The following is a 25,299-nucleotide window of genomic DNA, read 5'->3' as shown; positions in this document are numbered from 1 at the left end:
ATAGTAGAATGATTTATCCCATCACCTAATTATTGTCTAACTGTCACCTGCTAGATTGTGATAAAACTCTTCCCATCATGTTTTCCCCAGAGAGGACGGAGAATGTCGGAGATTGGCCTAGACAGCATCCAAGCCGACATACAGGGGCTCAGCAATGGGGACAGGCAGGTTATGTTTTATCATAGAATCATAGAATCATAGAATCATAGAAAGTTTTGGGTTGCAAGGGACCCCTAGAGGTCATCTAGTCCAACCCCCCCGCAGCGAGCAGGGACACCACTAACTAGATCAGGTTGCTCAGAGCCCTGTCCAACCTGGTCTTGAATGTTTCCAGGGATGGGGCCTCCACTACCTCTCTGGGCAACCCGTTCCAGTGTTTCACCACCCTCATTGTAAAGAATTTCTTCCTTATATCCAGCCTAAACCTACCCTGTTTTAGTTTAAAACCATTACCCCTCGTCCTGTCATTGCTGTCTCTACTAAAAAGATTGTCCCCATCTTTCCTATAGGCTCCCTTTAAGTACTAAAAGGCTGCAATCAGGTCTCCCCGCAGCCTTCTCTTCTCCAGGCTGAACAAGCCCAACTCTCTCAGCCTGTCCTCATAGGAGAGGTGCTCCAGCCCTTGGATCATTTTTGTAGCCCTCCTTTGGACCCGCTCCAACAGTTCAATGTCCTTCTTGTGCTGAGGGCTCCAGAGCTGAACGCAGTACTCCAGGTGAGGTCTCACCAGAGCAGAGTAGAGGGGCAGAGTCACCTCTCTCGACCTGCTGGCCACGCTTCTCTTGATGCAGCCCAGGACACGGTTTGCCCTCTGGGCTGCCAGCGCACATTGCCGGCTCATGTCCAACCTTTCGTCTGTCAGTACCCCCAAGTCCCTCTCAGCAGGGCTGCTCTCAATCCTTTCACCCCCCAGCCTGTATTGGTAGCGGGGATTACCCCGACCCAGGTGTAGGACCTTGCACTTGGCTGTGTTGAACCTCATGAGGTTCACACAGGCCCACCTCTCCAGCTTGTCCAGGTCCCTCTGGATGGCATCCCGTCCTTCTGGTGTCTCAACCGTACCACTCAGCTTGGTGTCATCTGCAAACTTGCTGAGGGTACACTCGATGTCGCTGTCCATGTCATTGATGAATATATTGAACAGGACCGATCCCAGTATGGACCCCTGAGGGACTCCACTCGTCACTGGTCTCCATCCGGACATTGAGCCGTTGACCACTACCCTCTGGCTGCGACCATCCAACCAATTCCTTATCCACCGAACGGTCCACCCATCAAATCCATGGCTCTCCAATTTAGAGAGAAGGATGTTGTGGGGGACCGTGTCAAAGGCTTTACAAAAATCCAGATAGATGACATCCATTGGTTTTCCCTTGTCCACCCTTGTTGTTACACCATCATAGAAAGCCACTAGGTTGGTGAAGCAGGACTTGCCCTTGGTGAAGCCATGCTGGATGTCTCGAATCACCTCCCTGGCTTCCATGTGCCTTAGCATATCTTCTAGGAGGATCTGTTCCATGATCTTCCCAGGCACAGAGGTGGGGCTGACAGGTCGGTAGTTCCCAGGGTCCTCCTTTCTACCCTTTTTGAAAAGGGGCACAATGTTTCCCTTTTTCCAGTCACTGGGAACTTCCCCTGACTGCCATGACTTTTCAAATATCATGGAGAGTGGCTTGGCAACTACGTCAGCCAGTTCCCTCAGGACTCTGGGATGCATCTCATCAGGTCCCATGGACTTCTGTACATGTAGGTTCTGCAGGAGGTCCCGAACCTGATCTTCACTTACAGCTGCAGGGATTTTACCCTCCTGGTCTCCTTCATGCCATTCATCGACTCGGGAGGGGTGAGGAGAGAGGTTGCCAGTGAAGACTGAGGTAAAAAAGTTGTTGAGTACCTCAATTTTCTCCTCATCTGCTGTTGCCAGTTCGCCGGTCACGCTCATGAGCGGGGGTACGCTTTCTTTGACCATCTTTTTCCGGCTGACATACCTGTAGAAGCCCTTCTTGTTATTTTTCACATCCCTTGCCAAGTTGAGCTCCAGCTGTGCCTTGGCCTTCCTGACCCCATCCCTACACAACCGGGCAGCTTCCCTATACTCTTCCCAGGAAGCCAGTCCCTGCTTCCACTGCCTGTGCAGTTCCCTCTTCTTCCTTAGTTTGACCAGCATCTCTTGCCTCAGCCATGCCGGTCTCTTCCCTTCTCTGCCCGACTTCTTACACTTGGGGATCGAGAGCTCTTGCGCTCTGTGGAATGCATCCTTATGCATTATCATAGAATCATTCAGGTTGGAAGAGACCTCTAAGATCATCAAGTCCAACCATCAACCCATCACTACCATGCCTGCTAAACCATATCCTGAAGTGCCATGTCTGCATGTTTTTTAAACACCTCCAGGGATGGAGATTCCCCCACTTCCCTAGGCAGCCTGTTCCAGTGCCTGACTACTCTTTCAGTGGAGAAATTTTTCCTAATATCCAATCTAAACCTCCCCTGATGCAACTTGAGGCCATTGCCTCTCATCCTATCACTTGTTACCTGAGAGAAGAGACCGACACCTGCCTCACTACAACTTCCTTTCAGGTAGTTGTGGAGAGCAGTTAAGGTCCCCCCTCAGCCTCCTCCAGACTAAACAGCCCCAGCTCCCTCAGCCGCTCCTTATAAGACTTGTTCTCTAGACCCCTCACCAGCCTCATTGCCCTTCTCTGGACATGCTCCAGCAACTCCATGTGTTTCTTGTAGTGAGGGACCCAAAACCAAACATAGAATTCGAGGTGCAGCCTCAGCAGTGCTGAGTACAGGGGTACGATCACCTCCCTACTCCTGCTGGCCACACTATTCCTGGTACACACCTGTGTCCGAATGCAGCAACATACCTTACAGAGGTTCCATCTCTCTCCATACTTCAGATTACTGAATTTGCTTGTCATACCATGTTAATTGGACTACTTGATAAGACAATTTTATTATTAAAGTTGACTTTAATAACCATCTTGCCTTCCACAGTTCTACAGTGGTGGCTTCATCTTGTTGATGGGAAACACAGACCTTGAATGTAAAATGAAAAAACATCAGATCTGTGTACCAGTTTCTTCTTCTCCTATACATTTCCTCTTTTTATGTTTTTTAATACCCTAGAGATATTTTTAGAAGCTAAAGTAAGTGATTGAAGGCATTTCTGTTGCCAGTTTTATACTTTTAAGATGTCTAGTTTTTCTTATTTGAGGTTTCTATTTGTTTAAAGCTACCTAGCTGAAATGGAAGCCACCTACACAATTTTTCTATGAAAATTACATATTTGCAATATAATACTTGTGCTGTAGTTCCATTCCTCCATCATACGCACTACATCTAGTTTCAGTGGTCTCAACAAGCAAAAGCATGCACATAATTAATTCCATGAGGGACAGCATATTCATATATTTGCACACGATTCTTGCTCTTTGTGTATCAGTTGCACGTCATTTACAATGACTACGTCTGCTAACTTGAGTACTTTTGTGTAAATTAAATTCTAAATAAAGCTCTAAGTTTTCAGACACGGCTTCGTTGTAGCTTGATCAAACGTTTTCTGTTGTCCTACACGCACATAAGCGTGCACATGCACACACACAATGGAAATGGCTTTTTCTATTTTTCAGCTTGTGCTATGCAGTAAAACGGTTATAAAAATAACAAGATGGCAACAGTTGCCTGCACATGTGGATGTCATAAACGTTCCGTGTTACTTCACCATGGAGCTGAATCAAACACGCCGCCGCGGCTGCGACCGCTCCGGGAGCGGGGATGGCAGGCACCTTCCCAGGCACCCAGGTGAGCTGCAAGTTGCCAACGAGCAACACGGGTGCTGGAATTAGTTGTGAATTAAAGTCACAAGTGTTGTCTTCATGAGGGACATACATACATACACACACGCACACAGGATTTGTGGGTTTAAAAAAAAAAAAAAACAAAAAAACAAAACCCCCTAACCTCAAACATACACAGGAACGTAGTTTAAAAAAAAACCAAAAAAGCAGCACACTCTTCTAGACTTGTAAGTGAATACGACCCAGTAGACTTCCCGGAGGTAACGCGGGTCCCCCCCCTCGCCCTCGCCCTCCGCCGTGCCGGGGTCTGCCGCGGGGACACCGCGTCCCGCCCGCCCGCGCTCCCTGGGGAAGCCGCTCCCGGTCGCCATGGAGCTCCGTCCCCAACACGGAGCCGTGCCCGGATGAGCGCCAGGCTCGGGCTGCCCAGTAGCGGCCCAGGCTCCCATTTCGGCGTTCAGCGGCGTCGGGCCCGCCAGCCTCCCTCAGCCCCCCGGCCCCTGGAGACGGGGCTCTGAAATGGCGGCGGGCGCCGGCGGGAAGGTGAGCGGGGCGGCGGCCTCTCCCCTCACGCTGCCCCGGCCCGCGCTGTTCGCCCGCCCCCGCAGAGAGGGGGGAAGGTGGGCACCGCACGGCAGGTGGAGGCGTGCTGAGGGGCTCCCGCGGCGGCGGAAGGAGCTCGCCTCCCCCGCCCTCTCTGGGGCGGCAGCGGGCGGCTCGGCTCCTCCGGGACAGCCGGCGCTGCCGGGGACGGGCTTGGCCGGGAGCAGCCGCACACCTGAGCTCTGCGGGAGCGGCTGCGGGCCCTGCCGGGACCGCGGGGTGCTGCGGTGGAGAGCCGGGGCTGACTGGGGAGCGGGCTCCCGGGGCGGGGAGGGAGCGAGGCCATCTGCAGTAATGGAGTTTGAGAAACACAGCTCTTGGGGCACGGTCTCCTTGGGGGCAGAAGCCCGCCGGGCGCTGCGGCACAGCTGCTCTGCTCCAGCGGCGCCTCGTGTTCCGTCCGCAGATTTTGTCTCCGCGAAAAGAAAAACGCGGCCGTTGGTCCCCGGCTTCTCCCCTGCCCGCCAGCTGCGGGCGGGCTGCCGGCCGCGCCGAGTGCCTGGGCCGGAGGGCCCTGACCCGCACCGGCCGCGCGGCGTGCGCGGGCAGCGCGCTGCCAGGCCGCGAGCGCCCTGCGGGAGGAGCCGCCGCTGCGGCACCCAGGGGCGTTCTGTGAGCGCCCGGTGCCCTCAGGACACGCTGCGGCTCTGTGGTTCTGAGCGTGCAGCCAGCGCAGGCCGCTCCAGGCAGGCCCCTCGGTGCTTCCCAGCCGTTCTGTGTTTGCTGTAAAGTTACATCCATTCTGTGTTTTAAACAATGCTGCTCTTAATGGTGCTGGGCGTAGTAACTCGTGCGTGAAACCATTCTTCTTCTGATAGGCGTTTTACTGTTTATCAACCACTGGTAACTGGGATCCGTAATTCTTACGTTAGTCAGGTTCATTGCTTTTACAAATTACAGCACATCCGTAATATACTCTGAAAATCAAAATTGTGTCTGCATTTTTAAACACTAAATGCACAAGCAGAGTTTTCTGGATGCATAATTAAAACATTGTGTACATAAAGTGAAGAGCCATAAAGTTGCAGCTATTGCAAGGTAAGCAGTTTTGTTGATCACCTGGACTGGGTTGGCTGACCTGAGCGAGAAGCCCGTTCTCATTATTACCTTTTTACTTTATGGCTATGAGCGAAGATTCTCTACAAGAAAAGAGAATTGCCGTAAGTGTAATGTAATTGTTGGAATATTTTTATCAATTTAAAATACTGGCTGCTAATTTAATCTCTTTATCTCTCTTAGACTACCTTATAGTTTGCGGGATGCTGTGATGCATGTATTAATGTTGGTGTGCATATTAATTTAGACACTGAATATGTATATGTTATAATGTAGTAAATCTATAATTATGCACTGTATAATGCTGACAAATGTACTATATACTGTCAGGCAATAGAAAAACAGCTGAAGATCGGTGGCTTTAAGAGGAATGTGGATGTCCTAGTATTGTATCTGGCTGGACAGTAAGTAAAATACGTTTCTCTGTTGGGTTTTACTGAAAGTAGAGCACACAGTAAATGGTAACCGTTCATGGTGCTTTCTGTATCAGATACTCTCTGAGTATAATTTATATACGAAATATCAGTAAATCATGTTTATACCAAGTCCATACAGATTGTGTAGGAAGAAATGGTGAAGATACACTGGCATACACAGCAGAGCGATACGGTGAAGCAGTTAACTGCCCCAGCCCTAGATACACAATTCTTCTCCAGCAACCCAGCATTGCTTGAGGGTCTATAAGTTCAGAGTTTTGCATGAACTTCTACCACAGGGAGCAGAGGGGTGAGGCTTAATGGGCTGATCTCTGCCTGCCCTAACTGGCTCGTGGGGCTGGGTGGAAACAGCACCAAGAAGGCAAATGAAAAAACACAGGACCAGCCCAGTCTAAGAACTGCCAAATGTCTGACCTCCCTGAAGAGATCTGTTATTGCAACAGTAAAACTAGTTGGTAGGACCTTTGAAATTACCTGCATCTCTACCGTGAAGAACTGAAGGGAGGGCAGGGCAAGATGAAGTGAGTACAAGAACACTTGTTTGGGGCTGGCGGTGATGATCGGGGAACCGATCTCCTCTGAGAGCTTTGTGAAACAGCTTAAGATGTAGGGCAGATGAGGAGAAGAAGCCATGCCATGTGAAGGAAGGCAAAGCTTGCATGAACCTGTGGCTGATCTAGGTTGATAGAGGTGTATGTTTTAGGATGTTGAGAGGCTACCATAGAAAGATGGATATGTGACAGGGCATACTTCAAAGTTTTTGAAAAGCATACTTTGAATTTCTGGCCAGGGCATAATTCCAAGTATTGCATACCTGTCTGCAGCCTCCCAACTGCATCTAGTGTTTGTACGGTTGATATCATATACGAAAAACTAATATAGTTTAATAATTCAAAGGCAAGGTTTTCAAGGTCTCTAGGTCCTACAAATGCAAAAAAATAAGAGGTGTTACGGAATTTCCATCTAGCTTGCTTTTAGTGGAAATCGTGTGGTCTTGAAAATCTAAATGTGCCCACTAGTATCTTTACATTCCTTAGCACATGTCCTGATTTACACCAACAAAGTATTTGACACTTCGTGAAAAGAAAATGTAAACATATAGTTACTGTCAAAATTATTTAAGTATGTATTTTAGAAAGAAGAAAACATACATAAAATCTAAGAGAGAAGTTTAAATAATGAGAAGATTACACAATGCGAATATATATTTTCTAAACAATACAAGAAAGTTATTATAATGTGTAAAAGAATGAAGACTGTGTATACAGTCTTGGTAGGCGCATTTTCTGATTTTAAATACTTAAATGTGTGCCCTCACTGGCTTTGAAATATTTTTTGGTATGTAATAAAAAGAAATGTTCAGATGGCAGATACAGAAGTGATCTGTCTTCCCATAAAATCGTTTTGAGAAAGGTGACGCAAGGTGGCTTCTTTGATGACTGGGGAGAAGTTAACTCCTTTTATATCCACCAATTCATATAAACCTTGAACCTCAGCCAATGTCAGTATCAGATCATGCCTCCTTAACTGTTGGTTTGACATAATTTTCTGCTGGCTGAAATAAGAAAATGAAAAAATAATAATTAAAGTCAATCAAATAAGAGGGAGTGAGTTTGTATTTTTAAGCCACTGCTATTACAGGGCCATGAAAAAATGTACTTTTGGACACTGAATGCTGTCATCCTAGGAAAACTGATTAACTTAGCAGTAGGTAGGAAAAGAGTGCTGCAGGCCAAAAAGGATCAGTTTGTAAGAGACTCTGAAGTCTGGAAGGCATACAGAAAGGGACAGGCTCTTTTAAAATGTTAGAGGAATTAAGTTCTACCTGGGGCAAATTAAATGCCTTAATACCAGAAAAAAAAAAAGCCAGATCAAGGCTTGGAGATAGTCAAGGTGAGGCTGTTGTGAGGGAGGGAGTAAAGGCGATTAAAATGTATACCTGTAAACTAGGTGTAGAATGGCAGTGACAAAGAATATGAAGAAATTTTGGCTTTGCTATCTGAAAAATAGTTCTGGGGTGTACAGGTAGAGCTTTACAGAAGAATTAGATAATAGCTCTGTAAGAGCTCTGTATGGCCTGTCAACACTCATCTGCTTATCTTTACTACTTGCGGTAACGTATTTTCTGGTTACTTGTGAAAACAAACACTTAAATGTGTGTTTGCAGGGTTCATTTTTATGGATTATTTGAGGAAGCCAAATAAACAGTTTAACAGAGTAGCAGCATGGGATACTCTGATTTTCAGAAATACAGGAGAATAAAAGTACAGCACCTCAGCTTTGTAGGGTTTGCTCATGACAGATTTTTTTTTTTCAAATGCAAGGTCAGTAAAGGTGTCCACTGCCCCTCGGTCTGTATCTGGAGAGTTTGTGAAATAAAAAAAAAAAAACCAAACCACCAACGTGGGAAACTAGAGGCTAGGATTCACAGTTGGAAAAGAAGTAGATTTTTTTAGGCTGATGATGTGAGGTTAATTTTAATCAATCCTGTTAGTTCTTTCTGAAACTCTGGCCCTAGTCTTGCAACATGTTAAAATCCATGAGGAAAGTTTTATTATGTCAATTAAAATTTGTCATGTAAAGGTCACCTATAATTATTCTAGTGGAAATCAAGAACATTTATTTAAAGTCATGAAAAATAAGGAGGTGCGATTAGTGACAATTACTTGGCAGCTCACTAATATTCTCTGGTTAGTAGGTAATTTGTTATTTATAGTACACTAGCAAGCTCAAAGTGCTAGATACATAATTAAACTAAAACCCCTGCCAGCGCACAGGAGATTGTTCTAGCCTCAGTGGATGTGCAGTCCTATTTAAAACAAGACTGTTGAAGACTATGAGTAAGTACTAAGTTTATATGAGGACAGGAGAGAAAAGGGGTCAAAAAAGGCAAAAATATTTCAGAAGATGCACTAATACGAAAAATAATGAGAACTGTACATTGATGTGCTTGGTGTCTGTCTTCTGTTGGCTTCTCTGGCACTGTGGCTGGACAATCCACACGGCGCCTTCAAAGCAATTTTCCTTTGACGTTTGTGTCCTCAGGATGCCAGACTTCACCTCCTGTGTTCTAAGAGGATTTCTACAAACTGCAAAGTACATGGGACTCATACTCCCTGGGAAAATAAATGCTATTATGGTAAAAAAATAACGTGGCACTTAGTTTGTTCCCATTTCTTTACCACCTGCTGCTTTGTTATGCTTTCAGGTGTGTAGAGCGCTTACACTGTTTTGCCATCTTGTTCTTTTTGCCTTTCTCTGCTATGATTTCTGCACAAGTGTTGCTTTTTGGTGCTTGTATAATATTATTTATAAAAAATTCAACTGTTTATAAAGTGATTAAGCATCATTAATATTAAGAAATTTGTTACTGTTCTTTTTTTTTTTTCTTCTTCTACCAGAGGACAAAGAAGTATTCCAAGTCTGTCACAGTTTCATAGATTAAGGTATTTGTGGATTAACAACAATAAGGTAATAAGGTATTCCTTTAAAGAGCAGAACAATGCATCTGTACTCCCTGATTATTATTTCGTCATTTTTCTAACATAAAGTATTACATAATTGTCAAGCTAATAAATAATTTTTAATTTCCAGGCAAATTTAACTGATGTAAATATGGCAGATTTGAAGAAACTATTTTTTTTTTACATTACAGAGTATAAGCTGGTATATTTTCCTTTAGATCACATCACATTTATAAATTTTGTCTTTTTAAGAAGCTGAGGTTTTGTGCTAACACCTCAGTGATAAAAAGAAAGATTGAGTATATTTGGAACTAAGTTATTTGCAAAATTGTCTGGTAGCATGTGGATACCTGAGGTCTGAGACAGCAGTGTCCGGTGTAGCTCGTAGCAAGTGTTCCCTTGCCCACCAGTGTGAGCAGCTCTTCGAACAGGCCAAGGGGTGATATGGCTGTAAGGTATTCTTGGGACAACTTCTGGGCTTCCTAGCTTTTCAGGAAAGGAGTGGACTGCAGGAAATGCGTAGCTCTTTTTTTATGCCCTTGCAGACATGCATAGTTTATTTCCCGGGAAGCTGGTGGTTGAGGTAAGACTCCTTTTTGCCCTCACGCACACAAGGGTGCATGACTCTTTCAAAAGTGTTTCCCCCTGTGCATGGGAAGCAGCACTGCGGTGCAAGGGTTGATGGGATGTCTGCTGCTGTTATGCAGGCTGTTGTGTCAACTGAACATGTTTGATTTCAGAGAGATTTCCACCTGGGTCATTAGAGTACGACATTGAGCCACATTAATTTCTCTTGTTTCCAGTGCACTGTGTGGTCCTAAATCAGTTACACAAACCACATGCCTTACTTCTTCCATCTGTGCAAATCTAAAGTATAGGATTTATTATATCCTGCAGGGATTTTAAGACAATGCTCTGTCAAAATCTCTGGACACCACAGTTTCCAGCCAAGTCTAAGCACATTATGTCTTACACAAAATCATCTACTTAGCAGTAGAATTATCCAATTTAGAAATCTCCACATACATAGCCAACCATTATTAAATGGTTGAATTGAATCCAAACCTTCACCGTTAGCCCTGGTAATTAAAAAGCAAGAAAATTTGAGCTGAACAGTGATTAAACCCATGAATTTCTAACCTGCTTTTGAATATCTTACTGTACAGCAGTTTACATGACTTTCAGAGTGGGCTTAAGTTCTTAAAACACCAGAAGTGCTTGCTCAGGTTAATAAGTAGCTCTGTGAGCAGCAGAAAAAATAAATTTACATTCCATGTCATTTAGGAGTGTATGGATATCTGCTGCCCCAGGCTAACATCAATTATATAGCATGTTGACTGTTGAAAGACCTGTGGTTATCCAACTATTTTCAAAAAAACCAAAAATCTGGGTACCTTAAAAGGCTGAACTAAACCCGCAGGTGTAATAAGGCTTTCCCTTATATTTCTGAAGGACACTAAAGAATAAGAGGAAATGGCCTGATGACTGAGCAGAACTGATCTTGCTGACCATAAAAGATAAATAAATCTCATTTTTGCACAGATCTCACTTTCCTACCTAAGCGGTAACAAAGAGCATTCTTCTGTTGTTTTATGTAACTTGTGTGGAAATACCATTTTCTATATAACTTGTCTGGAGAAGCCACTCAGTGGCTTTTCTTAGTAGAAGTGTCAGCTAAATGCTCTAATAGGGGCAGCATATATTTCTGAACTCAGAAGATCTGGGATCTTTTTTCTTCCCTTAAGAATGCATCACAATGATTTTATCACAACAAAGTAAATTTCAGATGAACCTGAAAAAAACAAACTTGTCAAAGATAGAGAAACACCACTGCGTACAATAGGTATATGTGGGCTTTACACTATACAAGGTACAATAATCATTGTGAGGAATAGGATTTTTTTTATTTGTAGAATATTGCTATTTTCGGTGAACCAGGTTTTTATGAGGTGAATGAAGACTCAGAGAATGGTATTGTTTTGAACTTTAAAATGTCTTTTCTCAGAGGATTTCAGAGAACTTTAGGAATGGAAAAACCTCCGTCTTATTCTCCTCCTTCCAACTTTCAGATACTGTTAATACACAGAACAAAGCACCTTTGTTTTAAAATCAGTGGCACAACTCAAGGACTGAAATGATTGCCCCTCTAACAAATAACTTTGCCTCACAAAAATCAAAGTAGTGTCAGGAATAAAGTTCTGTTTGTTGTTCTTGCATTGAAAATGTAGGATAAATACTTAGGCACCATTAGTACTCCCAGTTCTCAACTGTTATAATGGTCAGCTTGGTGTCCCGTTGCATATACTTTACTTTGCATTGAAGTCAAGATGATGTCAGAACTGAGTTTCTCCAAGCACAGGCATGAGGTTTCATAGGGACTGAAGATAACTCTTTACTGGGAATATAAGCATACATACATTTTTTTCTGTAATGGTAATTGATTCTGTAAATCAGATTAAATGTCATTTTTGGAAATTTAGAACTAATATGTGCTCTTTGGACCTGCTGATGAAGAAGTAATTATAAAACTAGATGCTGGGCTTATTCCAAGGATATATTTCAGGCGTATTCTTAAATCAACATAGAATTATTACATCCTACAAGGATTTTCTCACAATAAAAAATATTTCAAATGTGAAAAGAAGCAAAAGAAAATGTGAAGACCAGTAATTTAATGAAATCTGTTAAACTTTAATGTTGAAATATTTAATTTGTAGTTCAAAAAATTAGGTAGGGCTGTACTATGTGTATTTGATGTGTAATTAGTATTTCTAATGAAGGTTCAGCTGTCAAGAGAACACTTAAACCAGTAGTCTTAAACAGAAACTACTTATAGTTAAAACAGTTTTCAAGAGGTGATGTTTGTACTTCTCCAAAGTTAAATTTAGACTGACATATAACAGTTTTCCTGACTCTAATTTCAGATCCAAGATTTAACTTTCTTGATCAAAAACTATTGCTTGACTGAACTCTATCTCAACAATAACGAACTGACAGATATAGCAGGTACCAGTCTTCTCTTTTTAGATTGTTGAGCAGAGGCCTGTACTTTCTTTTCTGTGTATTAGCATTCTAATTTATAAAAGTGAATGACAGCAGGTAGCTTAATGGTTGAAACCTGCTATGTATGCATAACAATATGTGTTAATTATCTTCTTACAGATTTGATTGTTCCAGCATACTTGAGTGGCAATGAGCTGATATGTTTATCCTCGACTAAGGGATGAAATGTCATTCACTTTAATGTCAGGCAATTCCAAAATATGTTTGATCTCACATGACCATATTTCATATTGAAAATGGACATGGAGAGCTCTTTTTACATGATGATTTGTAGTCCTCTTGCTGACCAGGTGATAAGCTGATAAAAGTACCTTTTTAGAGTTATTTATGTTTATATGATGAAAAACTGATAGCAGTGCTGACAGACTTAACATGAAAATAAAAGAGTATTAAATTAGTTAACCCACTTGTAAGGTAGTCGCTAAGGTTCTGCAGTTTCTTCATGATATAGTTACATTTATAATCTGAAGTATTTTGCAAATTTACGGCTAAACTGTTTTATTGTAAAGTTGCATCTGTCTTACACTTCTATTTCAGTTATACTTGCTCTTGTAGATGAAAGTGGCTGTACCAGACTAGTGAATTTGTGAATGAAGAGGCCAAAGCATAATAAATCTGTGTATATTTCAGACATTTTAAATGTTAATATCTTACTTTTCTCTGTTCCCTATAAAATATTGGGATGAGAAATGATATTGAGTAGTTTCTGAGAGATTTTGAGAAAAATGAGTGTTTGAAAGAAACATGGGCGCAAGAAACAATACAGAGGATACTAAAATATGGGTAAACAGAAGGGCAAGTGTCATTGGTAGAGAAATGTGGATGAGAAATACGGTATAGAATTTGGAAAATGAGATGTCTAAACCTGATGTGATGTGAGGATGTGAACACACAGCCTGGGTCAGCCACAAAAATATTTTGTCATAACTTTTAATACATAATAATTATTTGGAATTGAACCATTTTCTAAGGAATTCGCTATTTATTGCTTGTGAAGCATAGATAGTATTAGGGATATACTGTGGTTTGTGAGGCAAAGGTAATACTGGGTCAGGGTAAAAGGAAGTGAAGAGGAATTAATCAAAGATTACTGGGATATAGAAGGAAGGAAGGAAGGAAGAAGAGAAGATGCAGTTGATTTGTTGAGGCAAGGGTGATGGGGACAAATGGGAGGAACCGGAATGAAAAAAGTGAGGCGTATGTTCAAAGGACGTGACTAGAAAGATGAAAGCGGTATTAAAATCTCTGATGATTTTTTTTTTTTACGAATCTCATGCAAGGTGTTACCAAAAGACAGGTGTAGATGGACAATTACAATATCAAATTCAGTGTGCAGCATAACAAAACAATTATCTAATAAAGGCAGCCAGGTATGGTGAGAATAATTATTTTTCATTTTATTTCAGGTGCTCTGAAACACTTATGTGTGTTACGGATTCTGTTGCTTCACAACAACCAGTTAAAAAAACTTGGCAAAACGGTGAAGGAATTGAAAGGAATGATAAGCTTGCAGACCCTAAGTAATACCTTATTTTATTTTGCAGAACAACGAACTGTAGTTTTTTTAGTGTTTCTTACCAAGATGTTTCTTGTCTGTTTCCTCATCATTTACCAATAGCTTTTGAAGCTAATTATCAATTTCAACCAAATTTGACAGAAGAAAGAGATTTCTAAGACAAGAAAATTCCACAGAGACTACCTCAACTAACTAAAAACTGCCAGATGAGTTCAGAAGTTGACTCTTTTTGGCTGCTGGCTAGCCAGTCTCCTGGATGAGTAGCTTGGAGGCAGTCAAAGCAGCTTACCGCTACCTTTTTGTAAGGGAACACGGGAGTACAGTGAGATTATTATAGAAGTGAAGGGAGTTGAGGAATGGGTGTTACTGTTGTTTGAGAGTCTGAGTGATAGGTTGTAGAACCCAAATTCCTGCCTCATTAATTCTGTTGCTCGTAGAACTTCCTTTCTGCATCTTTCTGGCAGACTCTATGGATTTGTAGAGTCTAAGAATAAATATACTTTAGATATTAGGTATAATAATATCTGTTAAGTAGCATACTTTTTGATATACTGGCTGGAAATGAAAGTAGCATAGGCTCTGAAACTTCAAAGTAAGTTATACAAGACAGTGTTGGCGCCGCTAAGTTACAACGTAAGAAGTAGCCTCCAGGAAAAGTAGGATTATATGCTGTTAACCTACTGAAAGTGAAAGTATAAGCAGTCTTTTTCCATGGTTCCTGAAAGAATGTTGTCGTAGGTCATGCCGAACGCTCGGCCCTTTGAGAAAACAGGAAACAAATTTCGCGTCTTAGTGACACAATTAATGGAGGTGAATGTCATCAAGCCGTAACTCCTTATGGGTTAAAAAAATGGAATGTCTGATTGCAGGAAAGGAAAATAATGGCCTGAAAAGTACATTTTTAATTGAACCTGACCCTGGACCAAAATTAAAAAACAAATGAAGTGTTTAGGAATAGTGTTTACTATAATTTTTTTCGTTATATGCAAGAGTGAAAAAATAGTCCATTTAAGAATGCAGTTGTTTGAAGTGATTAGGGAAAGTCTGGACAGTCATCCTGTGTATGAATGGTGCAGTCACTTGAATTTAATGTTATAGCCCTACCAATTAATAAGAAGCTTCAACAAGAACAGGGAGTTTGTTGTTGCATCCATCTGTGGGAAATAAAGACAAATAGCAGGTAGTTAAAGTGCTGCCAAGTTACTATGAATGGCAGTCACAAAGACATAGTGAAAAATTGGGTGCATTTTGGACTGGCCAACACCACAGAAAAGCAAGTGTTTAAGAGAACTATCAAACAATATCTAGAATATAGCAATCCACCCTGATAAAAAAATTGTTCTTTAGTTTAAAAATATGAGAGTAAATGCTAATCAGTGCAAGAAACTTTATAACCTTAATAACCTTAACATTACAGTGATTCCTTTTTGACCTTTGCAGTTATGAAAAAATTGTCAGTGTGTTTGTTTCAAAGAGATTTCTTAGTAATGAGTCCTCAAATTAACAGGACTCTATTGGTTTCATAAAATGCAGTCATACTTGAAGTAAATGACATCAGTAAATTAAAATAAATTTTAGAAGTCATATCCTATATATCTTACATATTACTGTATCATTTATTTGCCTACTCGCAATACTAAGAAATATGAAGTGGATGCAGAGTTTGCACTGTGTAGCTTTGAAAAGGCTTGTGCCCATCATTTACCTTTATCAAATAAAAACTGTTTTGGGAATCGGAGAGTTCTCACTGTTGTGAGGTAGATCTTTTTATCGCCAGACAATCCAAGTAAAAAACCCAGTTGCTAGCCTTCAAAAGAACTTCTGGATATATAATAACATTTTATTATTTTGTAGCTCTTGAGGACGTTAAAACTATTGAAATGGGGCAGTCTAATACACTATTATTGTTCACTTCAGAAGCAGCATCCAGCTGTCAAAATGTTGCATTTCTCTTCCTTAGGGCTCTCTTGTCATTTTTAGCTACTGCCCTGCACTGCATTTGTAGCATAACAGTGTTCTTCATCAGGTGTTTAGGGAAGACACTCGGCTTCTGAAGATTTGCTGAATGGGTTGCTCACAGCTGCAGCCTTTTGGGAGACACAGAGGGTTTCTTTATGGGCTCACCTTGTGTGCACATCTCCCATTTAGAATCCAAGATTTTTATGTACTCTGTAAATTGCCTCAGGCCACAGCTGATAACATCTTGCTGCTAGACCTCAAAAAACTTTTTGTTCTTCACTGTGTTTCTATGGCAGTAGTTCTTTTCTGCCCCGTGTGGGATAGGCACACTCTTTTTCTGCACTTGAAACAGAGAAAACAGACAAAACAGTGAAGAAAGAAAGCATTATTCCTAATTTGTAGAAGTAAAATTGCGTGACCTTGACAAGAAAGTAGATAGCAGAGCCAAGAATTGATCTCAGATGTTTTGTGAAGTAAGACCATCTTGATCCATACAATGGTTGGATTTGTTGTAAGAATGAGCAGTAGAAAAATTCATATACTCTAAAACAAACCTACCAATCAGTGTTCATGAGGAGGGACGTGCTCCAGGTAGCATCCAGATTCAGAAGGACTTCATATCAACCCCGGTTTGTGCCTTGGAAAAATCTCTCTCGAATCTTCATTCCATTCCACTATTGCTTAAGACACCAAATGTAGCTGCTTTTAGACACCTTTCTGAAACACTTTTCTCTCTGGAATGCTATCACATGTTTTCACAACTCAAGAACAGACTTGCAAGGTATATACCTAATATTCTTTCTGTGAACACTTTCTAGAAAAAATAGCTACATACTACTTTGTTTGGTAAAAATGGAACTTTTGTTTGGTGCCACCATGTGGGTCTCTTACTACTTCTAAGTACAGTGTTTTTTTAAAACTTGTTAAAGAGTTAAAAATATTTTAAGTTCTCCTCTGAATACATAAACAGGCTGTGTAGGACATACCAAATGTCCATTTCAGCCTTACTGCACCCTCAAAGTAACTGCTAAATCGCTTCAAGCGCTGCGCCCTCTTTGGCAGTCATACTTGTCCTGAAGAACAAGAAATGACATTTTGTAGTTTACAAACCTGTGTGGAGTATTTCCAGACTTTCCTCTCCTTCTCATATCTCTTATTTGCTTCTGCAATACCATCTTTCCCTCCCTAATTGCTAAAATAACATGCAACAGGATTTTTTTACCCTAGAGTGAATATTAGCCGTAGCCTCTCCTCAGAGAGAAAACCAGGCCAGTGTAGAACTTGGTAGAAGTTGTCAAAACTATTATTTAAGATTTCTTTGCCCTGCTCTGAAATCAGGGTAGCAGCCTCCTGATTATTTTTACTGTCTCAGAAGAACAGAATTTGTATAATGAGAAAAATTGCATTATTATGTTTTTCGTTTAGGAAAGAAAACACCCAACAACACTTTGTTTGCTGATCTGTGAATGAGCCAGTTTCTATTTTAATCGACCTCAGATACCACTGTAGAGAAACAACCTGATCTGGCACGTCAGCTAGGCAAGTGTTGCTCATCTGGCAAAGCAGCAACACAGCATTGACCCCTGTCTCTGTGTTGCAGACGTTTGGTTATTCAGGTAATACAGACCTGAACGTTAAGTATTTTAGTTAAGTTGCCAATGGGCGTTTGGAGCTTAGTACCTGAAGTCTCAATGAAAGTTAGTGGGACTCAGGTTCTCAGGAGCTTCAGCCCCTTTAAACATTTTATTCTTTAAGTTTTTTGAGTTTTCAAACTCATCTGTCAAAACAGCAGAAGACGGGGTATTTACATTTTGAATTGTGTCTGTGGGATAAAAAATTTATATCAGCTATGATAAAGCCTTAGGTATCCTAAAGCTCATCTGGTTTTAATAACTCACTCCCCCTACAAATTTTGTGTATTTCCCTTAAGCTGTCACACCTAAAAGACTACTGTTATTTAAAATAGGCATCACCTAACAATACGTAAGAAAATCAAAGGCAAACACTTAGTGGTTTTGTCTGTCTATCATAAAAAACAGAAAAAAATCTTCAAAGGTTTGGAGTGCATGGTGGCACCTTTACTCGGTTCTTGCCTGTGGTATTTTGCATACTCTGCAAGGAGCCAGTTCTTGCAGTCAGTGTCTGGTTTGGTAATTTTGCGTGTGTGCAGACTGTGCTTTGTTTGCCTAGCATAAGAACAATTAGAATTTGATAATATTTTGTATGAACTCTTTGGCTACTGGTGATTTTTATTTTTCCTGCCTTGCTAAGTTAGTTGCTTGTATTTTCCTGTGTTTGGGTTTTTTTGCTGTTTGCTGTTTCTGTGTACCTTTTGCAGACCTGTTCCATAACCCTCTGGCACAAGACCCAGACTACCGGCTTTATGTGATCTATTGCCTTCCTTCAGTGCAGCTCCTTGACAGGCAGTGTAAGGATTACTTTCCTCTTCTCACAAAGCATTGACAGTTGCTTTTGATTTTGATCAGTTTGGAAAAATAGACGAATTAATCTTGCTTGTTCTTTTACATGCACTTGCTGAGATAGCAAAAGATCTAACGAACAGATACTCATTTTTGCAAGATTTGTCAAGCATGACTTTGCATGGCATAAACCGTTTACTTTGCCAAATGCTTTTGATTTCTGTATTTTTCTATTTAAATTGTGTATGTTTATCTTATATCTTGGTCTATATATTTTTGGATAAGACAAATAAAAGCCTGTGCTTAGAAACATGCACCTGCATTTGTGCATTCCAGCTGGTATAGTCACATGGGTGAGTGTGTTTACTTAGATATGGACAATATCCTCAGCTATATTTAAATACGTATATGCACATTTCTTGATGAGGTACATGCTGACCAAGTTTTCTGATACAAATCTTCATAAATCATCTAGAGATCTTTCACAGCTCGTCTACTGTAAATTCTGTGGAAAAAGAAAAGAAAGTCTTAAGAATAGCCAGATGATAACTCAGTCAATCCATAAACATGCCACAGCAGACCCAGAAAATCAGCTTTGGTGATTTTTGTCTCTGGTGTTTGTAGAGCCATGTGATTGGTGGGAGGACTGATAACCACTGGAGAGCACCAAGAAGGGTGTTGATTCCTGCCTTGGCTCTACCTTGTAAGAAAGTAGCGAGGAAAAACAATGTAATCCTGCAGACCTGCTCCCGGTCTGTAGGGGAGTCGAGATGCAGGACTTGAGGAAGGCAGCCACAGGACGTAGAATCATAGACTCTTAGAATCATTAAGGTTGGAAGAGACCTCTAAGATCATAAAGCCCAACCATCAACCCAACACCACTGTGCCTGATAAACCACGTCCTGAAGTGGTATGTCTACATGTTTTTTGAACACCTTCAGGATTGATGACTCTACCACCTCCCTGGCCAGCCTGTTCCAATGTCTGACCACTCTTTCAGTGGAGAAAATTTTTCCTAATATCCAGTCTAAACCTCCCCTGATGCAACTTAAGACCATTGCCTCTCGTCCCATCGCTAGTTACTTGGGAAAGAGACCAACACCCCCCTACATCTGCAGGTGCTGGCAGACTGTGAGCTCTGTCATGAAGGAAGGCTGGTGAATGGGCCACAGCATGGGCCAGGGGTTGATGAGGAGCTGCTGGATCTGGCCACGTGCTGTTTGCTTACACATTCAATTTGCGCTGGTGCCTCCAGTATCTCGAATATTTGGTCCTGTGTTACACCTGTGCTTAGCGTGTCCGTCAGACTGTTTTACTAATGATCATTTTTGACTAGGGAGTGATGACTGAAGCTTAATGTGCTGGAAAATGTGTGTTACATTTACAGCTCTAGAAACACTTCCGTAAAACTTCCTGGACTTAATCGCCTGAATACAGTTATACTGTAATCAGTCCTGGATTAAGACTTGAGGCATTCATTTGTATCAAGCTGTTCCCTGGACTTTCTATTTAGTGAACTATTTATCTAATGTTACAAAGGTTCTTCACCATCTGTAGAACGTTACCACAGCATAGTCCTGGCTGGCTCCTTTACACAAGACGTGCTCATGCTTGTTACCTGCAGGCGTGACTACTTGCAGTTCCTTCCTAATTGGTCCCCTAGACACTATGACCTAAAAACTTCCCTGAATTCAAAATGCTTCTGCTGGAGTTACATGTTCTAAACCTTTAGTTCACCTCTGTTCCATAGCTGAAGTACTAGGTTATTATACAGTTTGTATCACTGAAGTTAAAATCCCCTGTTTGGCTTAACAGTCTCAAACTCTTTGTTTAAAATTTAAAGTTATTTTTGAATTAAAATGCAAAACTGGAAAATTCGAAGCTTTTTTTTTATTGCACCCCTACAGTTTTCTCTATAATTGAGCAATGGGAATTGAACTGGCTTCGAACCAGGACTTGGTTTTGCTATGCACAGAGAGACTTGCAAACCTTTACTGACTTCTGCAGTAGATCTCATTTAAGCTGTATGAAAAGCCTTGCTTTCTAGTTTCTTGGTTTAAAACCTCTGATCCTACTGCACCCCGAGAAAAAACTTCATGTTATTGGGCAGGACTTCACCCTAAAGCCTCAGGAAGTATCACTCTGTGTTCCCATTTTGAATCGTTGTGAAGTTATGCAGATTTACACCACTATTGTTACAAAACTCAGCACAAAACAAGTGAATCACCTCCTGCATGCAAACAGATAATACCAGCCTTTTAAGTTGGGAGAAAAAAATAAATTTTTTTATATTCCCTTTAACAGCAGTTACGCAAAGAGAAAGGGCATCAGCGCTTCGTCTTTATAACCGCAAAAGGTCTTGTGTTGTGCAGTCAATAGCTTTTGGAAAGAGAGTAAATACACCCCTGGGGACTGCAGCGGGATCTAGCAGATGCACTCAGCCAGTCAGAAGACTGATGATGCCCTCAGGTATTTATAATAATGTAAGGAAAAGCACACACTTCCAGGTGATTTGAATTAGAAAAAGTTTTTTGTTCATCTGATAAAAAGTTGTTGGTTGTCGTAATAAAGTATAAATGCATCAGGAGCTCAACCAAATTGCGTCGTGAAGTAGCAGTAGCAGCAACAGGCAACAAATGAAGCCTTCTACTAAGGGTATTGTGGCAAGTAAGTTCTAGTCGCTCCCTGTAGTTACACAGTTGTCCTTAAAGATAGCTGCACAAACAAAATCTGGCTTTTTTCAGTATGTGTCTTGTGAATGTTTAGTTTTATTTAATTAAAAACATCTCAATACACTTCTAGGCTGGGTCGCAGACAGTGATCAGCATCGTGGAGTTTTGATGCCCTCTAGTGCTTCTATAAAACAATCTGCAGAAGAAAGTATTTTCTTCTAAATAGTGTTTTAAATTTTGCATATCTTGCCTAGTTTTGTAAGCAGATTCCTTTTTTTGCTTTCCAAGCTGAGAATAGTTTATTGATGTCTTATAATAGCATATAAAGTAATTTTTAAAGAGTTCTTAAAACATTCCGATCTGGAAGACAGCCTGATCCTGGCACAGGAAAGCAGGTGAATGCCACCTGCAGCCTTGTGAATTGTGCCGTAAGACAATCCAGAACAAACGTTCGAATCCTACACAAGCTCATCTGCTTTTTTGATGTTTTCAGGATAAGGAAAACAAGATTGTGCATAGATGACTGAAGTGATAGCATTTTAAACAGTAGTTTGGAATGGTAGTAAAATACCCACAAAAATTTTTTAATGTAGATATCACAATAGTAAACCTGAAAGCACTGTATTTAACAACAGTTTTGAAAAGATTGGGAAAAAAAGAACAGTCTCATCATATTTATTTGTTTTGCTGATAATTATCAAAGTAGGCATACAATTGTCTTACTATGCAATCATTTACTTATATAGACAGTGTCATTGTTTTTCTGTGAAAGAAAAAAAAATTGCACAGGAATGTATGTCTATGGGAAATAAAATACAAGAACTACATAAACTAAAAAAAAACCCCAACAGATACTTGTTTCCACAGTAATTTAATAAAAGATGATCACAAACATTTCAAATAATCTACCAGTTTTCAGTTCATTTGAGCAAGGAATTGAGGACCAGGATGGTAATCCTCAGCTAATCAAGATGCTGTCCAGCCATTAATGTCTTCATTTGAACTTTTTGTTATAGGTTGTGAATTTGGAGATCGCACAATTAAGTAAGTAATTTTTTGGATTTTTGTTTTTCTTTTACATCTCTGAAGCGTTTACTTGATTTCCTCTTCTCATGCCTAAGAAATACTGGAAAATTTCCAGTAAAAATGAGGTTTTGAAAAAATTTCTGGTCTTTGTATTTAACATAGTTGCAATTCTGTACTATTCTAATGAGACAACCCACACGCTGCTGTCTGAAATTTAATATTGAAAGGTATTCCACATTTGGAAATGGGTATATAAAAATGCTGTTTATTTATAAGATCAAATACTGATCACTAGAAAAACCACACTTTAAGTATTAGAGCATCAGAATAGCTGTTCTGTATTATGGCCCAGAAAACTTTCTCCTGACTGGCTGTATATACTCTCTGGAAAACATTACTGACTTGTAGAATTAAACCTTTTTAGTCTGTACTTGATGTTACTTTTATTCTGTTTGGTTTCAAAATCATAGGAATAAATGTAAAACTTACCTCTGTTACCTCTGTGTCTGGATTGAGGCAGTATAAAGGTTGCATTTTGATGTGATGACATATTTGGATGCTATCTTTATAAGAGTAAATTTACAAACTTCAGGTATCGGGCTTGTTTTTACTTTCTAGCTTTACACAGGAAAATATTTGAAGAATTTATTAAAGGAAATAATAAAAGTCTACATATGATAATATCCTTTAACAATTTGATTTTATATAGATACTCACTTTGAGTACAGCTCTTTACAATCAAGCTAATTTTTGTTTAAAAATGAATTCTTACCTGCTTTCAGTGGAGTTAGCTATCCTCATTGATACACTGGATGCAAAACTTCCTCTCTATCTTATTTATGTAGGTGCTTAGGCTTTGCAAGGTACATTTTCATGACAAAGTGCGTTACATTCGGTAGAGATAGTCCCATGGTTTGTATTAGGGGTGTGTTTCAGGTACATCTTTAAGAACTGAGCTCTTGTAAGAACAGGTTTTAATATTGTATCTGAGTTAAAAGGTTTTGGTCTAACCTGACCTCCCTGTCAATTCTGCACTGTGCGTCTGCCACTTTTCTCTCCCAGGCTGCAGCTGTGGCAGGATACGTACCAACAACACAAGCTCACAGTGTTCTGGATTCAGAGCTTGGAGAAGGGATATCTGCATGGTGGCTAGTTAAAAGATCCATGGTGAAATAAATGTGCATTTGCATTAAGGGGTATCATGTCACTATGAAATCATAAAATTAGTTTTATGATCTCCATTGTATCAGAGTATTAAAAGTATACAACAATTAGAATTTTTTTGGTAAAAAAGTAGTGAAACCAAAATAAAATTTTAAAGTCTACTATAAATGCACTTTAAACAATTCATGGTATGATCTTTTTCCCCCCTTTAGAATCCTGTGATTCTGACCTTTCCCCATTTTGTTTTGCGTTCTTAAATTTGTTAACAGAAGGAAGCGTTCCAAAAATTTAAAATTTTCAAATGCTTGCTGTTAGTGTCATCATGACTTCTGACCACTTTCAACACAGAGTTGGTCTAGTAAATTAGCTCCAAAGTCGTTTGGAAACATTCAGATAATGCATATTTGCTGTGTTCTTTTTGCAGAGTACCATATGAGAACCCCGAAGATGCTGTTTTTCTGCGGGCAATGACAAGATCTCTAATGGAATTTTCCTTTGTTGACTGGAACAAAGTACCCACCTGTCAAGAAAGACGGCTTGAAAACAAAGCAGAAGCAGCCCATGAGAAGCTGACAGTCCAATTTAGATGAGTGCTTTCTTCCCTAAGAAAAAAATTATTCCTCTAGTGTGAAGATAATCCTCTTAAGTAAGTTAATATCTCTATAAAACAAGTACACTAAAACATGCATCTGATTAAATGAACTTCCAGCAAAAAAAGTATAAAAGTGTAACATTCCTTTTATCACCAGATATGTAATACGGAGAGTGAAGAAATTAAGAAAACAAATGATAGTGGCAATGTTACAACAAAAGTTGCTTTAAATGCAATGCTTGCCATACTTTTGTTATCAGATATTATTAAAGCTAAACTGCAAGTTAATTGTTAAGAAGCTAAGGATAAATAATTTCAATCTTTCTAGTTTCTATTGGAGGATTAGACTTACCGTCTTCACTGGCAGTTAATTGGTCTTCCTCCCTCAAAAGAAAGATACAAGAAAGCAACCATTAACTTTTCTCACGTCTGAGAGCGTTTAAAGTTTCAAACTTCTTAATTTGTGTGCTGCACGAGTGACTGAAAACTGGTTTTCTGAGGATATTCATCTGGTCTCAGTACAGCGGAGCCATGAGCTCTGACGCATGCCGATGCCTCGCTGTTGGCTGTGGCTGCTAATCCCCCGGGATGCAGGCCTCTGCGGAGCGGTCCCTTTGGAGAGACGGGCCCTGCCATGCGCGAGGCTCTGCCCCACGACCGCTGGCTGGGTTGAACACTCTCATTGATAACCGCATGGGTCGTGCAGCGCTACACCGGGTGCTTTCAGCTCCTAAAAAGCCTGTTAGCACTAAGCCGGTGGGAGATGGGCATACAGATGGAAAATAAAATATTTCCTCACATCTTTCTCCCTCCATTTTGCCAAAAGCTTAAAGTCAATGCTATCTGACATATCAAAGCCTGTCTTCAGCCTTGTCTTCTGAGTTCCTTCTTTCTCTCCGAAGTTAGCACGAAGTCACAGCAGAGTCTAGGTTGGCAGAGATCCCTGGAGCTTATCGAGCCCAACCTTCCCGTTGAAAGCGCAGTCAGAGATTAGGTTATCCAGTGCCCTGTCAAGGTGAGGGAGGTACCACCACTTCTTGGTGATCTCTTGCAGTGTTTAACTGCACTCCGGCGCATTTTTCTTATATTCAGATGGAATTTCCTCTGCAACAACTTGGGCCTGTTGGCTATTGTCCTGTCACTGTGCATCCCCCATCTTCTCTGTTACTACCTCTAGGTCTCGTAAGGCTGTGATTAGATCTCCCCAGGTCTTCTCTTCTCTGAACAAACTAAATTCCGCCAACCCTCTGATAGTCATGGTGGCACTCTCTCTGCACCTCTTGTTTTTTAATGGCTCGCTTGAACTGAGTTGACCAAAATGGGACACAGTATTCCAGACATGGCCTAGCAACTACCAGGTGGAATAATGACACTTGTGGTCTGCCGGCTGCACTACACTTTTGTCGTCACTGATGCATGGCACCAGTTCTCTTTCTTGGTGCTGCCAGGGCATACTGCTGGCTCCAGGTGAGCCTGGGATTACTCCATCCCAGATACAGGACTTCCTCTTTGTTAAATCTC

General features: G+C 40.8%; 1 protein-coding gene across 1 annotated transcript; it reads left to right on the top strand.

The window, feature by feature from the left end:
- Positions 1 to 4,187: 4,187 nt before the first annotated feature.
- On the top strand, positions 4,188 to 23,906 carry LRRC72 (leucine rich repeat containing 72). The gene is made up of 9 exons (XM_075417464.1): positions 4,188 to 4,349; positions 5,796 to 5,869; positions 9,304 to 9,373; positions 12,291 to 12,372; positions 13,836 to 13,949; positions 18,243 to 18,332; positions 20,629 to 20,793; positions 22,013 to 22,040; positions 23,611 to 23,906. Exons 1-9 carry the CDS (start codon positions 4,326 to 4,328, stop codon positions 23,774 to 23,776), a joined length of 813 nt encoding a protein of 270 aa, XP_075273579.1. The 5' UTR covers positions 4,188 to 4,325; the 3' UTR covers positions 23,777 to 23,906.
- Positions 23,907 to 25,299: the final 1,393 nt, after the last annotated feature.

The sequence above is a fragment of the Opisthocomus hoazin genome, chromosome 4, assembly GCF_030867145.1.
Source record: "Opisthocomus hoazin isolate bOpiHoa1 chromosome 4, bOpiHoa1.hap1, whole genome shotgun sequence".
Classification (NCBI taxonomy): Eukaryota; Metazoa; Chordata; class Aves; order Opisthocomiformes; family Opisthocomidae; genus Opisthocomus; species Opisthocomus hoazin.
This window is presented reverse-complemented; position numbering and strand designations above follow the sequence as displayed.

What these genes read in the sequence shown, in the direction of transcription:
- LRRC72 (XM_075417464.1), top strand. Translation starts at nt 4,326, where the DNA reads ATGGCGGCGGGCGCCGGCGGGAAG. An exon ending in CGGCGGGCGCCGGCGGGAAG is followed by an intron (nt 4,350 to 5,795) that starts GTGAGCGGGGCG and finishes ATATACTGTCAG; the next exon opens with GCAATAGAAAAACAGCTGAA. An exon ending in CGAACTGACAGATATAGCAG is followed by an intron (nt 12,373 to 13,835) that starts GTACCAGTCTTC and finishes ATTTTATTTCAG; the next exon opens with GTGCTCTGAAACACTTATGT.